General features: G+C 34.3%; 1 protein-coding gene across 1 annotated transcript in view; it reads right to left on the minus strand.

Moving 5' to 3' along the window:
- Window positions 1-525: 525 nt before the first annotated feature.
- Window positions 526-16,550, minus strand: part of LOC149535734 (uncharacterized) — a 35,602-nt gene continuing 19,577 nt past the window's right edge. The window contains exon 3 of the mRNA XM_089806166.1: window positions 526-642. Within this exon, the coding sequence (XP_089662292.1) occupies window positions 526-642 (117 nt within the window). The remainder of the gene's footprint in view (window positions 643-16,550) is intronic.

The following is a 16,550-nucleotide window of genomic DNA, read 5'->3' on the forward strand; positions in this document are numbered from 1 at the left end:
GACTTTGACTCCTGTTGAATTTTCTACATTTTATGGAGATTACTGATGTGACATTGATTTTGCAGGGACACTCATTACATATACAATAGAAAATTGAAAGAAAACATGGTCCCTATCTTGACGAGCACCTTCAATACTTCAATACTGTGTTCTCTAGAGAATCCAGATCCAGTCTATCAATAAGAATAAAGTTAAACACAGACAAATGATATTCTGTGCTCTGCAACCACTTATGCACATCGTGACGGAATAAAATCTGAAAATATAATGATGAAAGACGAAAGCATCTGATTTGTTTGGAATGCCATTTCTACTGATAAGCATATGAAAACCTCACAGCGACGTGGGAATTCCATGCAACGATGGGATTTTGATAAGATCAAAACAGATAATACAAATGAATAGGCGCAGACATCATGGAATATGTAGGCAACTGAGCAGCTGCTCTTATAAATTTGATGTTTGATGCAAGTCTTCCACCAAGTCATCCAGCTAGTGCGTTTAGTATTTGCATTTGTATTTGTTTTAGGTCCATCTAAGAGATGGAACACGGCAAAGCTTTACATTATTGTCTTCTGACAGTAGCCCAACAATATCCAGGGTTATGTGCCCTTTGTTAGTGCTAAAGATTGCACAGAGCATCTGAAAAAGTAAAAGATAATGTTGTCGATAAGATGAATAGCATTGCGTGGGGAAGGATGAAGAAGGCTATGACGTTGAGTCCATGACGAAGGGAGAAATCAAAAAATGTTGGAAGAGTCATATGAAAGGCGATGTCCTCAATGGAGATGAAGAGCAATAATAATGCATCTACCTCTGCCATGTCATGTCATATCACGCCAATTTCATCCTCAATGGCCCCTGATTATAATAATAATGCATATATGAAGTGTGCGCGCTGCTTTTCTGATAGAGTGTGGTTTTTATTACGATTATAAGATGTAACCCTCCGTGCATAGAGCAATAGCTCTCTTCATATGCTCCTTCACGGCCTATCCAGGGATTCCACTCACGAGAGTTGATATGCCATGGATTATATATATATATATATATATATATAAAATCTTATTATCTTAGTCTTACTTGAATAATTCCACTCAACAGAGTTGATGTGCTATGGATTTTATATAGAGAGAATCTTAGTATCTTAGTTGAAAATTTTCGTTAACTGTATATATAGAGAATCTTATTATCTTTGTTGAGTACGTCTTAGTTGGATAATTTTATTCATTGGAGTTGACGTTTCACTGATTTTTGTGTGTGAGTGAGTGAGTGTGTGTGTGAGAGAGAGAATCTTATTTCTTAGTTGGCTACGTCTTAGTTGAATAATTGCACTCACTAGAGTTCATGTGCCATCAACTTCATATATATATATATATAGAGAGAGAGAGAGAGAGAGAGAGAGAGAGAGAGAGAGAGAGAGAGTTATTATCTTAGTTGACTACTTCTCAGTTGAATAATTCCACTCACCAGAGTTGATGTGCCATGGATTTACTATACCCAAAAGGAGGGATGGAGGGAGAGAGGGAGATAGACTTATTATCTTAGTTGAGTGGGTCTTAATAAGTGTTATTGTAGATGTGATTGGGAGAAATGTATTTCTTGGATTTTAAAAATTATCAAACATGTGATGCTATATTAGTACACAAAAAAAATATCTTAGTGAAATTTACATATATTTAGATGTAGTCAAATCGACACTTGATTATATCTAAGAGGGCCAACCTTAAATGTCGCATACCAAGGAAGAAATTAAGGTTATAAAAACTAAGTCAACTTTAGCTATATAATACTTTTAGCCTAGGAATCAAGCTTTAGTATGTGATGTTCAAGTTGCACAGTCTAAGAATGTGTATATTTCATTAAGAATTCTTAATTTATGCATGCAAAATACTTTTTTATCTCTTTGTGATCAAGGTTCCTCATAAAGTAAACATGGGGAAATGCTAATCGATGAGCTTCATAATATATTTTCTAATGCTTTTTTATCTCTTTGTGATCACAGTTCCTCATAAAGGAAACATAGGGAAATGCTAATCAATGAGCATAAAATATATTTTCTAATGCTTTTTTGATCTCTTTGTGATCACGGTTCCTCATAAAGTAAACATGGGAAATGCTAATCAATGAGTTTCATAATATATTTTCTGATGGAGAAGAAGAATTTAGTCTACGTTGAAAGGATTTCATTGATTCATGTTCTACATAGTTTGGTAATCAATTAATATTTTAATAGAGGTAGCCAAGTGGTACCTCACTATATCTACAAGTACATATGTTTCATCAAGATTTTTTTTACCTATAAGCATTCATGTATCAAATTTTGAAATACTACATATATAGAGGTGTGAAGACTACTACATAGTAAACATTACACTAATGAAGTTTGTATTGATATAGTATCATCATTAATAGACATTGGAATCAAAATACTAGAGTTAATCCCAACATAATGGTTCTAGTATTTCAAATACTACATTTGAATAGAATAGATTGGATATTTCTTCTAGATGATTTTTGTTTCTTTACAAATAATATCAAGGTGAAGAAGTACAATTATTTGACTTAAGATCTAGCCACGAAGAGAAAAAGAATACCAATTATGTTGAATTTATGCAATATTTTGTAGTTGGATTTTCTTGATGAAAAAATCTTGAAATAAGTTAAAGATTCACACCTATAAAGCTAAGATAAACTATGGAGGAATATGATAACGTAAAAGAGAAGAAAAAATCTGCCTCTAATGGAGGGAAGTAGGTTTCCATAAAAGGGATTATCATTCAAGTAGAGTAAAAATGTAATTGGGATGAGGATCGGCTTTTCTATTAAATGCTTTCCAATTATAAAAAGTACTAATAGTTAACAATTGAATATGAACATGGACCAATCATTTTCATTTTTTTTTGAGTAAGATTTGAAATATCATTGGAAAACTAGGGGTTTAGGATGGGTATCCTAATACTTTATTCACACATTCAAACAACGAGATTGTTATAGATTATTTTTTGTTAACATTTATATGTACGATAGTATTTTATGTATATCCTTGATTCCTTTAAAATCAAAGACTTGTAAAAAATAACTCAATCTACTATGTCACTTTCAATTATTAATAAATTCAATCTACTATGCCGCTTTCAATTTGTAACATTGGACTTAAATATTGTACAATTCTGAAATAAAAATAATAATTTAATAGTCAAATTGAATATGCTATCTCAATAAATGCTACCGTAAGTATTTGCAAAGATATACATTTAAACATTTGACTTTCTTTTTTTAATCTATAATAGGCTTTGTTCTCAATAGGTGTTATTAATAATAAAAACTTTTTGATTGTTTAGTTATTAATATTATCATATAATAATATACAATAAGTATGCATTAAACTATTCTGAAAAATATTTTGAGTTTAAGATAGGTAATAAGGGTTAGACTCAATTAAGTATTTCATATTTAAATTCAGCTAATCTAATAAAATATATTACAATCATAATGCTATGTAATTTCCTTGAGCTAAATGGTAGAAACATTCAAGTATAATTGAACTCAATTTATTTCAACATCATCACATCAAATATTATTTTTGATAGCAAGTAATTGACTATATTTAGGACACGTATGACCATAGATGAATCAAGACCTTTCATATTGACATTAATCAATATTTACTTATATAATAATGATAGATTATATTAAACATGGATAGTTCATGTTCTTATTGAGTGTTTGTTTATTTGTTTTAGTTCATGATTGATAATCTTTCAAATGAATGAAAGATATTCCCTAAATTTGTATTCAATATTTTTAAAAGGCAAGCGAAGCTGAATGAAAGCACAATTCCCTATATTCACTAATTACTTCAATACTCTTGAGAGAATCCAATTTATTAGTAAGGAAAAGGTTAAATATAGTGAATGATATTTTGTGTAGTCCAGAACCATTCATGTATATTATCACGGAATAAAAATTGAAAATATCATGATGAAAGACAAATGATTCTGATTTGCTTAGAATGTTTCTTCTGTCGATAAGCATATGTAAACCTCGCAGTGACATGGGGATTCTATTTTTAAAAAAGAGCTTGTGATAAGTTGTATAAAACAAAGAAAATATATGAGTAGGCACATACCAATAGAATATGCACGCAACAGAGTAGCTTTTGTTGGAATACTTAATGTAGTTGTTGTTTTCCCCTGGAGCCAAACGCCCACCTACCAACCCTGAACGTTCAAAAATTTTATTACAGGTAGGTGAGTTTTCAAATTTGCAAATGAGGGGGAAAACATTTTTGGTAGAAGATAAAAGGAATGTTCTATTCCATTCGACCAGTAGACAGAGTTGAAGTTAGAAGAGCTCAGAAGATGCAGAGCAGAGAAAGAAGGAAAAAGGTGATCAGCAGATCAGTTGTTGCAGAGACAGAAGGAATCGTTGTCATGCTTGCAGTTGCACGTGCTTCTTCTTGTCATTTTGTAAGTTTGTAGTTTATTGGTTTCAACCTGTTGAAGCAGTGATTGCTCCAGGTGTTATTGTATGCAACTTTTAGAGCTACAAGTTTGAAGTTTAAAGTTTGAAGTTTTATCAGCTTAAAGTTTTACGGTTACTTTAGGTTTTTCTGGTTGAAGCCGAATGCTCCCAAATTTTGTATTAGTTTGAATCAAAGTTAAATAGAAAGCAAGCAAGCATACTTGAATCTATTTCTCTTTTCTTGTTCATTGCATTTGATAAGTTTATTGTTGAGTATTTCAAGCTTTGGGTCTCTAGTTTTAATGGTGAAAATATTCATGTCATAAGTCTGCACTCGGTATTGTCTTTGGTAGAAATCATTCTCTGTAGTGGCTACTGAGTTCACTCGGTGCCTTCTTCTATCGAGTTTTGCTCTCCTGTGGTTACCGAGTTTCTCTTCTACTGACCTCACTCGGTATCCTGTGGCTACCGAGTTGCTCTTCTATCGATTTCACTCAGCATTCTTTGGCTACCAAGTTGTTTGTTCTTCATTTATCGAGCTCACTCAGTAAACACTCCTGCCACTCAATTTCTTTGGCTACTGAGAAAATACTGTCACTCAGTAATAGTTGTTGTTGAGCAATTTTTAGGGTGGTAAAATTGATTTTAGGGTTGTGCAAGCAAGTTTTTAGGGTTGTTGGTGATTGAAATTTAATATTTCTTACATGGTATCAGAGCCTTGAGGCCCCACATCCAAAGTGAGTTAGGAAAAAATTTTCTTGGGATATTTATCATGGCAGGAGATGTAAGAAAGATATGGCAGTAGCCACCACCATTCAGTGGACAAAATTATGATACATGGTCAAAGAAAATGAAAACAATTATGGTTGCAAATGATTTGTGAGAATTTGTTGTTAATGGATTCAATGATGTGATAGACCCAGCTCAGTATGATGCCCTCACAAATGCATAAAAGACTCATTTGAAGGAGTCAAGGAGAAAGTATGCTAAGGCATTAAGTTTGATTGAAGTAGCAATGATAGAAACTATTTTTTCCAAGATTGCAGCAGCAAATTATGCAAAGGAAGCATGGGATATCCTTGAGACGAACTTCAAGGGGACTGATAAAGTCTGTACAGTAAAGCTATAGAATATAAGGAGGGAGTTTGAGAACCTTCAAATGAAAGAAAATGAATCAATTGTAGATTTCAGTTCAAGGACCTCCAATGTTATTAATCAACTAAAATCAAATGGAGAAGACTATCAAGAGCAGAGAATAGTGGAGAAGATTTTGAGAATTTTACCTCATAAATATGGCAATTTGGTCATGACCATTGAAGAGGAAAAAGACCTCACTGTTTTGACAATGGATGAGTTGATGGGCACTCTTCAAACCCATGAGCATAGGATCCATAGATCTACTTCTTCATCTTTCCAAGAGCAAGCATTCAAGGCTCAGTCAAATCTAAGAGGAAGGGGGAGAGGAAGAAATGGCTCAGGCAGTGACTCCAGAGGTAGAGGCAGAGGTAATGGAGGATAAATAAATGCTATAGCAGAAAGCTCAGGAAGTGTAGATGGAGCAAGTAGCTCTCAAAATACTTCAAGAGGAGATAAGAAAAACTACAACTCAAATAGGAGTAATGTAGAATGCTACTACTATCATAAATATGGGCATTATGCAAATGAATGTTGGAAGAAGCAAAATGATCAGTCAAGACAAGCAAATGTGGCTGATGTAAACATGGGAAGTGGAAACAATGCCACTGCCTTCATCATGTGTAATGTTGGTGAAGAAGGAAGCCCTGAGGTTTGGTACCTCAATAGTGGATGTAGCAACCACATGAGTGGTAATGAAACCTTGTTTTCATTCATTGACAAGAGTTTCAAATCTGAAATTAAAATGGGTAACAATGGAACCCTACCAGTAGTGGGCAAAGGATCTATTATGGTCTGCACCAAGAAAGGTGAGAAGAAGGAAATACAAAATGTGTATTTTTCCCCTGGTATGAAGCACAATTTGATGAGAATTGGTCAGCTCATTCAAAATGGATACAAAGTGTTGATGGAGAATGATAGGTGTATCATTCAAGAAAAGGATGGGAGTAAGAACTTACTTGCAGCAGTTCAAATGACAAAGAATAGAATGTTTCTCTTGAGGATAGAGACATGTTTCTCATCTCAAGTTGGTGCTACAACTCACACACAATCAGCTCTAAGGAGTGTGATTGAAGACCCCTCATGGCTATGGCACCTCAGGTATGGTCATCTTGGCTATGTTGGTTTAAATTTATTGTCAAATAAAAAAATGGTAGAAGGTTTGCCACTTATAGGAAAGTCATGTGACAAGTGTGAGGCTTGTATTTTGGGCAAGCAACATAGGCTTCCCTTTAATTTTGAAAATTCTAGGAGGGCTAGATATCCACTAGAGTTAGTGCATACTGACCTAGTCGGTCCTATGCAAGTTACTTCCATACTAACCTAGTCGGTCCTATGCAAGTTACTTCCATACTAACCTAGTCGGTCCTATGCAAGTTACTTCCATTAAGGGGAGTACTTATTTCATGACATTTATTGATAATTTCAGTCATAGGACATGGGTGTATTTCTTAAAGAATAAATTTGAAGCATTTGATAAATTTGTAGAATTTAAAGCCCAGGCTGAAAGAGAATGTGGACACTATATCAAAGTCCTAAGATCAGATAGAGGAGGGGAGTATACCTCCAATTCTTTTGTAAATTTTTGAAGGAAACATGGTATAAAGAAAGAGCTCACAACTAGTTATACACTACAGTAGAATGGAGTGGCTGAAAGAAAGAATAGGACCATTGTTGAGATGGCAAGGAGCATGATGAAAGAGAAAGGTCTCCCAACTAAATTTTGGGGAGAGGTTGTGGCAAAAATAGTTTACCTAATTAATAGGTGTCCTACAAAGGCAGTTTGTGATAGAATTCCAATGGAAGCATGGTCACGAGGAAGATGGACAGTTGAACACCTAAGGGTGTTTGGATGTCTTGCATATGCACATGTGCCTAAAGAGCAAAGGCAAAAATTGGATGACAAAGGTGTGAAATGCATTTTCACAGGGTACAACTCAGAATCAAAGGCATACAGATTATATAACCCATTGAACAACAAGATGATGCTTTCAAGAGATGTAGAATTTCTTGAAAATTAGTCTTGGTATGGACAAATTGATGAGTCACCAAGCACTTCAAGTAAAGTGCCATTTATGAATGAAGAGGATGTTGATGAATAGCAAGAAGAAGGAGCAGATACAAGAAGATGCAAGTAGCCTTAGTCATTATCAAGCTCCTCTAGGCATGACCGAGTGTCAGTGCCAAGCAGCAGTAGCAAAGATTCTGATCCCACACTCTCCTCCCTATTACCAAGAAAGACCAAGAATCTTAGGGAGATATACCAAGATGAAAGGTATGAAGATTATGATGAGAGTGTTAATTTTGCATTATTTTCTCATAGTGATCCAATATATTTTGAAGAAGCTATTAAGGAGAAGAAATGGTGTAAAGCCATGGATGAGGAGATAGATGCTATAGAAAGGAATGAGACATGGGAGCTAACTGAATTCCCTCCTAAGAAGCAAGTGATTGGAGTGAAATGGATCTACAAGACCAAATGCAATGCTAAAGGCAAGATTGATAAGCATAAGGCAAGACTGGTAGTCAAGGGCTACAAACGCAGTATGGAAGAGACTATGATGAGACCTATGCCCATGTTGCAAGAATGGAAATCGTGCGTGTTGTCATAGAAATTGCAGCTCAACACAAGTGGAAGGTATTTCAAATGGATGTGAAGTTTGCCTTCCTAAATGGTGTATTGAAAGAAGAAGTATATGTGGAGTAGCCACCTGGTTATGAAGTTGCAAGTGAAGAGAACAAAATATATAGATTGAAGAGAGCTCTTTATGGGCTCAAGCAAGCTCCACGGGCATGGTATAGTAGGATTGACTCATATTTGATGAGCAATGGCTTTAGCAAAAGCAATGGTGAGCCCAATCTTTACATCAAGGCAACAGATGGCAATGTATTGATTGTTGTCTTGTATGTAGATGACTTAATTTTTACTAGAAATGACAAGGCTCTAATTGGTGAGTTTAAAGAGGCCACACTAATACATTTAGTACCAAATTGCAACGGCAGTGCCATTGCAATTTTTTCGTCACAACTTTATCGTCATCGCAATTGCGACACTAGACTATCGCAATTGCAATGATGAAAAGGTTGTGATGGAAAAACTGCAACGGCACTGCCATTGCAATTTAGTACCAAATGTATTAGTGCCATGAAAAGTGAATTTGAAATGACAAACTTAGGTCTCTTGAAATATTTTCTAGGCATAGAAGTAAAAAAAATGCATGATGGCATCTTCATCTCTCAAGAAAAGTATGCAGAACAGATCTTGGAGAGATTTAAAATGCAGAACAGTAAGGCAGCCCCAACACCAATAGTAGTAGGTCTAAAGTTGAGCAAAGAAGACTCTAGCAAGAGAGTGGATCCAGCACTATACAAGTGTATGGTTGGAAGTTTAATGTATTTGACTACAACTCGGCTAGATCTAATGCATGCAGTAAGCTTGATTTCTAGATTTATGGAAACACCAAAGGATTCCCATTGGCAAGTGGGAAAGAGGATCCTAAGGTATGTGAAAGGTACCCAGGGATTTGGAATATTGTATACTGTAGCAAATGATTTCAAGTTGGTTGGTTAAATGGATAGTGATTGGGCTGGAAGTATAGATGATAGGAAGAGCACTTTCAGATACATGTTTCATATGGGATCGGGTGCAATTTCATGGGCATCCAAGAAGCAACCTATTGTTGCTCAATCTATAGTAGAGGCTGAATATATAGCAGCAAATGCAGCAACATGTCAAGCTATTTGGTTAAGAAGGATCTTGACAGATTTGAATGAAAGGTAAGAGGATGGAACCACAATTTATTGTGACAACATCTCATCAATTGCATTGTCCAAGAATCCAGTCTTCCATGGGAGAAGTAAACATATTGAGTTTAGATATTACTTCATCAGAGAGTTGGTGGAGAATGGAGATATCAAGATGGAATTTTGCAAGTCTGAGCAGTAGCTAGCAGACATATTTACAAAGCCATTAGGCATTGGAAGTTTTGTACACCTGAGAGAGAGTATTGGTGTAGTTGATTTGGATCAACAATGATCCTTGTTTGTTTGGCTCGGGACAAACGAGGAGTGCTGAAATATTTAATGCAGTTGTTGTTTGCCCCTAGAGCCAAATGCCCACCTACCAACCCTAAACATTTAAAAATTTTATTACAGGTAGGTGAGTTTTCAAATTTGCAAATGAGAGGAAAAACATTTTTGGTAGAAGATAAAAGGAATGTTCTATTCCATTCGACCAGTAGACAAAATTAAAGTTAGAAGAGCTCAGAAGCTGCAGAGCAGAGAAAGAAGGAAAAAGGTGATCAACATATCAGTTGTTACAGAGATAGAAGGAATCGTTGTCATGCTTGCAGTTGCACGTGCTTCTTCCTATTGTTTTGTAAGTTTGTAGTTTATTGGTTTCAACTTGTTGAAGTAGTGATTGCTCCAGGTGTTATTGTATGTAGCTTTTAGAACTGCAAGTTTGAAGTTTAAAGTTTGAAGTTTTATCAGCTTAAAGTTTTAGGGTTACTTTAGGGTTTTTTGGTTGAAGTTGAGTGCTCCTAGATTTTGTATTAGTTTGAATCAAAGTTAAATAGAAAGCAAGCAGGCATACTTGAATCTATTTCTCTTTCCTTATTCATTGCATTTGATAAGTTTATTGTTGAGTATTTCAAGCTTTGGGTCTCTAGTTTTAATGGTGAAAATATTCACGTCATAAGTCTACACTCGGTATTGTCTTTGGTAGAAATCATTCTTTGCAGTGGCTACTGAGTTCACTCGGTGCCTTCTTCTACCAAGTTCCACTCTCCTGTGGCTATCGAGTTTCTCTTCTATCGACCTCACTCGATATCTTGTGGCTACCAAGTTGCTCTTCTACCAAGCTCACTTGGCATCCTTTGGCTACCGAGTTGTTTGTTCTTCATTTACCGAGCTCACTCGATAAACACTCCTATCACTAGGTTTCTTTGGCTACCGAGAAAATACTGTCACTTAGTAATAGTTGTTGCCGAGCAATTTTTAGGGTGGTAAAATTGATTTTAGGGTTGTGCAAGCAAGTTTTTAGGGTTGTTGGTGATTGAAACTTAATATTTCTTACAGCTTCTTTTATAAATTTGATATTTGATGTAAGAGATCCAGCTATTCATGGGATTCTCTTGTTTCTATTAGGGCTTCTGTGGTCGCGGGATTAGGAATTGGGAATAGGAATTTTTAATTATAGATTTTCTATTCAGTTCTACAAAACTTCTGAAGTTCACAAAGTAGAGAGCTTGCTTATTTTGGGTTTGTTAATTAAGGGAAGGTTAGACAAAGTCAATTTTTTTTTCAAGATTTACTAAAATGTAGTAGTTTTTTTTCAATTTTTTTGTTGTTTTTGAACCGAAATCAATGAAAATAGAAAGCTGAAATTTTTGAAATCTCCATGATATTTTGGATTTTTTGAAAATTGATATACTTCATTTCAAACATTAACAAAAAACAATAACAATAGTAGCAAACATTATACGCCCTTTTCATTATGTTGCAAATTTCAACATTGATTACAAATCGTTGTAACGACATTAGGGAATATTTGCTTCATAGTGACTAAAGCTACAACTAATGAGACATCTTGGGAATGGTCTGAATTTTTACCTCTATGTGCTTTATTTCGCTACTCTTTAGTGCCATGGGAGTGCTGCATTATGAAGAATTTGATCTTCTTTATGTGGTTTCCATAGGATTACCTGGTTCAATTTATACGAAAATAGATTCTTAATGTTGATATTGAATGTTGATCATAGACAAGAGTTTGCAGGTTTCTGACAAGATTAAAGGGGTAAAGGATTTAAAAGGTGTTGAATAATTAGTTGAAGAGGGGCAGAGAATTTTGTATCGGAAGAGAGCTACAATATAGAAAATAATCATTACAAAAAAATTGAGCTGTTTTGCATTGGTCATTCATATTGAAGTTGACATGGTGTGAGTTATGTAGGATAAGGATTATAGTTCAAACTAACTGTTTTTATTATATAGAACGAAACCTAGGTTTCTAACTGGTTTAAAGCGGTCAAGGGTTTAGAGTGGGTAAAAGTAATTACTTGCAAGGTGTTAAGATAATGATCTAGATATATAGGATGATTCAAGTATTTTAATGGTGCTTGTATCTATGTGCATTTTGTATGTTCAGCTGGAAGCTTTATCGCATATTGCCAAAACTGAAGTGCCCACCCAGGAAATCATCTTTAAAAATTAGTTGCACACTGAAAAGATCATGCAAATCAAGCTAATGATCATGTATCTCCTTTCCAAAAAAAGGGCATTACAAGGTTGGATTTGTGGTACTATCTTCTCAAATAGGATATGCTCCTACTTTCCTAGTATGATTGATTTTCTTCTGAACAAGGTCCTAGGCTTGAATCATCATCCTCAAAATGGTCTTCCTATGACTCGAAATATTCATAGAGACTTGTTTTACAATTTGTGATTTTCATTTTCATTTTTAGCATTCCTAAAAATATTAGCAAATAAGAAAAAGTCAAAATGAGATTTGGAATTGTAATTCTAATATAAACTATTTTGGTTTATTGACAAATTCTCATTTTGGGGTCAAAATGGGAATACAAATTCTAATTCCCAATTCCTATTTGACACACCAAATTGAGAATTAAAAACAAACTACAATTCCCAATTCCAATTTGGTGCACCAAACTAAAAATTAATAACAAATTCTAATTCTCAATTCCTATTCCAGTTGAATTCCCACAAATAAACGACCCATTAAGGCTCATTTGGTTGTTGGAATCTGAATTGCTAATTCTTCAAATTTCTAATTTGTAGTTTGGATGCGCCAAATAGAATTGGAATTTGGATTAATTTGGATTTGATATTCCCATTTACCCCCACATATTGGAATTCAACCTTCCACCCCAATAGGTGGAATTAGACAAATTTCAATTCTATTTCCAATTCCACAAAAATGAGCATTGAGCGATATAATTTTTTTTGAAGTCCTCCTTACTATTTCATCTTATTGGTTTTCATTTTTTGAAGAATTCTTAAATTTTCACCAATTGCTCAACTTATTGCTTGCCTCCTTACCCAGTTGAACAATTGATTTTTCTCGAGCTTTCAATCTATTCATGTAAAACATGAGTGCTCTTGAGATTTAAATTTGGTTCTATATAATGATTGGACTTAGTATAGGGCCTTCAACTTGAACAAAGATAACATAATGTCCAGGGTTGCATGAGTGATCAATACAACTCTCCTTGAATGCTGACACTTTCTCCATCACACTTTGTAGCTCTCCTTTGTCCATCTTGGCATTGTTTGCTGACAACAATATATTGTTTCATTGTACCAACTCCGTCTCTAGGTTGCCTCCCTCCAATCCCTACATTCCCACAATGTCCCCTAGCTTATACCTCACACAAATAAATGGAGAAACATGAGCACTCTTTAGATGAATTGGTTAGAAACATGATCACATTTGGTATTCATTAGTTTGCTGAAATTCCATGGTCAAAATTAAAATGGAAATCCAACCATTGATAACATAAATTTTCTAATGCATATTTCAGTTAGTAAATGAAATCACATTTAAAGAGATCACATAGAAATCCAATTTCCATTATCCAATTTAATTTTGACTATGGAATTCCAAGCATTGAATGCGATCACATTTGGAATTGTACCATCTTAAAATGGACACACTTCACTTTGAGACCTTTTAGCCCTCCTTAGTGTGGTTTTAGTTTATTTTTCTCCTCTTCTATTCTATTTCATACTCCTTTATCATCTCTTTCTTTCCTACAGGGTCTTCAAGATACTATTTTGATACCCTTTTGACCATATCTCTTGTTCAAGTCACTCTCTCCAAGTCTCATCTGCACCACATTCTAGAGATTTCTGTGGCACCTAGGAGCTTTCCTCCTAGACTAGGTCAACTTAGGGTGAACTAGTCCTCCCAAGTTAACATAGTCTTGGACTAGGTTGACCCAAGTTGACATAGTCATGGACTAGGTTGACCCAGATTGATCTAGTCTCCTTCTATTTCAGAGCTCAAGGCCGAAAACATCATCTCTTGAACTTTTTGACATGGTCTTCTAGGTTCCATATTGATAGCCTTTTTACCATATTTCTTGTTCTATCCATTATCTTCCAATTTCATGTATACCATATCCTAGAGTTTTTTATGGATTTTTTGACCTATCCACTAGGACTAGGTCAACCTAGACTATGTAATCCTAGGCCTTGCTCAGTGATCATGAAGTCTGTTGGTGTTTTAAAACAATTAAACAATAGAATACTCAATACCAAAGTGATAATACTCATGCAACCTAAGGATTAGCCATTTCCTATTATCAATTACACATGTAAACCATTTATACCCAACTTCAACAAAACCAAGGTGGGTATACCTAGGGGATGATTCAAATTGAATGTTGTATGAGAATTATATTAGTTTCATTCTGATTCTCATCTTCAATCCTTAGACACATACATGACTTTGCAATTTCAGATAAAATACATCCCATATAGCAGATTTAGTCATTAATTCTTCTGTAGATTTGCAAGTATTCCTAGCAATAGTGGATGACTAAGGCTAAAACATTCCATGCAAACAAGTGTTGACCATCTTTGAAGATCTTAAAGAAAAGAAAAATAAAGTTGATTTTAATTTTAGACTTGATGCTTATTCATGATCTACCCATTTGCAGATTGGATAAATTGGATCAATGCGTATTCCATTGGGATTCAAAGACTACTGCAAGTTCTATATCTAATTTGCTGCATTACAACAAATACTATAAGCAATTCTTATTAGAAGTCATTCTTACATACATCCTTTTTGTTACTATGGAAATCCCATCAAAATCATTAAAGCCTTTAGCTAATTCTTTGAATTAATAGCAATAATGAATTGACATACACTTTAAATGAATTGCATTCAATTAGATGAGCTTTACTTCATACAATATTAGAATAACCAGGTAATAGTAAAGGAGACAAAATTGACCAAGAATAGATATGGGGATAGCTTTATTTTGTATTGATTTTCCTTGAAAATTATATACAATTGTAGTACAACTCAGAATGACTCTAAAAAGACACAAGTATCACATTGTATCAATGTATTCTTAGAAAATTTACAGAGAAAATACATCATGAAGTTTGCTCAATAACAAGACCGAAGCATACTTAGTGCAATACTAAAATTGCATTAGAAATTAGACCCTTCTCTAGCCTTGGAATCTCACTTATATAATGTAAGATGCAACACGCTTTAGGCATAGAGAACTAAGAGCTATCCTAAACAAAAGATATTTACAAGTAGTTGTCATAAAAGACAAAATGTGTAATAGAAAACTTATACATCAAAATATTCCTTTGGTAGGCCCCTTTTTTGTTACCTCTACTAGAATGACAAAAACTCTATGATTTAAAACTCTAATCATTCTAATTCGTTGGAGTAAGTGGCTATTAGGCTTGAAAGTGATGTATCATCTTCGGTTACCTACAAACTCAATTTTACCTGGGGGTTCTCCTAACCTTCATCATCAACTGTAAATGTAACAGTTACTTATGCATCATCTTCTACCCTGTTACCTTTTTCCATCTATTCTATAGGCATGAATTTTTCCTTCCATTCATTTTAGGGAGTGTCATCAAGCCCCAATCAAAATTTAGGACCTCTCTTTGTACAATAATTAAAGAATTTGCAACTGCCTCTATATCAATGAATTCTTTTCTAATGACACTATAGAATAACTACACTTTAACTAACTCCTCATTAGTCATTTCCCATAATAAGTGCCCAATTTCATTTATGACATTATTCATCCTTTGACAAAATATCTCATCCAACTCTTTTTTCCACTCTTCTTTTTCCTTTATGAATAGTTTTTAAACCACTAGGAAATAAATCAAACTTTTCAACTATGCACTTGGAAAAATGAATTGTCACCTTTTTCTGAAAAGAATCCCATTTGTCATCAAAACCTCCTAATTTAGTCAACGAATCAAAAACCTTTCTATTTGATGACAAGGCAATTGGATGAAAGATATGCACATAGTAGTGATATCATTATTTCTTTTAGTCCACTTCTATAAAAGAGGTTTTAATTTAAATTCATCTCTTTTCAATTCATCTCTGATTTCTACAATCCTTCCCAACTAATCAAAAAATGTTGGCCACTCAATTCTATCTATATTCTATCTATCATATATAGTACACCCTGCCTTATCTTTTCTTCATACTAATTGTTCAACTCTAGATGTAGTGCATACAATTTATTCTTTTCTTCTTCAAAATTCTCTACAGTATAGAATTGAGACCTCTCTAGGGTGTCTAATATCTCAGTAATGGGAAGTGATTTAAATGGTTCAATAGGTGGTTGGAGGTATACAATTTTGGGCCTACTAGATTCTCCCACCTTCCTTTTCCCAAGCTGATTCTTCATTTGGGATAATTGGTTTTCCAATGATTGTATCTATTTACCCCTATCTTCATATGCCTTGAAAACTTCTTCAAACCTAGCATTAAGTTGCACAAACTTATCTTCTTCCTGTCCAAACACCACATTGCCAAATTTCATCATTTTTGTAGCCATTCCAAAATTTTGTTTGCTACCAACCTCACTAGGCTTGAATACTGTTAGTGCACCAGTATGCTATGTAGTAGAGATTTCCTACATTTTGGTTTTGTCTCTCTTCATTTGACCAAATTACCAAGGCCTAGTAGTCATTATTGAATTTGACTCCCATGTAGGCCTGCAATAATTTTCCACAATTTTATACTATACATCCTTTTCTTTTCTTATTGAATTGAAAATCATTGCATTAGCTATTTCCCATTTTGGTAAAATTAGGACTCCTAATTACTTAACTAATTTCCTCTTAGCCTTAGGTGTTAATTGGGAAAAATCACTCAAAAACTTAGATTTTACCTCCTCTTTGATAGTAGAGTCTAGTTTACCAAGTTTCCC

The sequence above is a fragment of the Cupressus sempervirens genome, chromosome 10 (genome assembly GCF_028749045.1).
Source record: "Cupressus sempervirens isolate cs-2001-9-10 chromosome 10, ASM2874904v1, whole genome shotgun sequence".
Taxonomy (NCBI): Eukaryota; Viridiplantae; Streptophyta; class Pinopsida; order Cupressales; family Cupressaceae; genus Cupressus; species Cupressus sempervirens.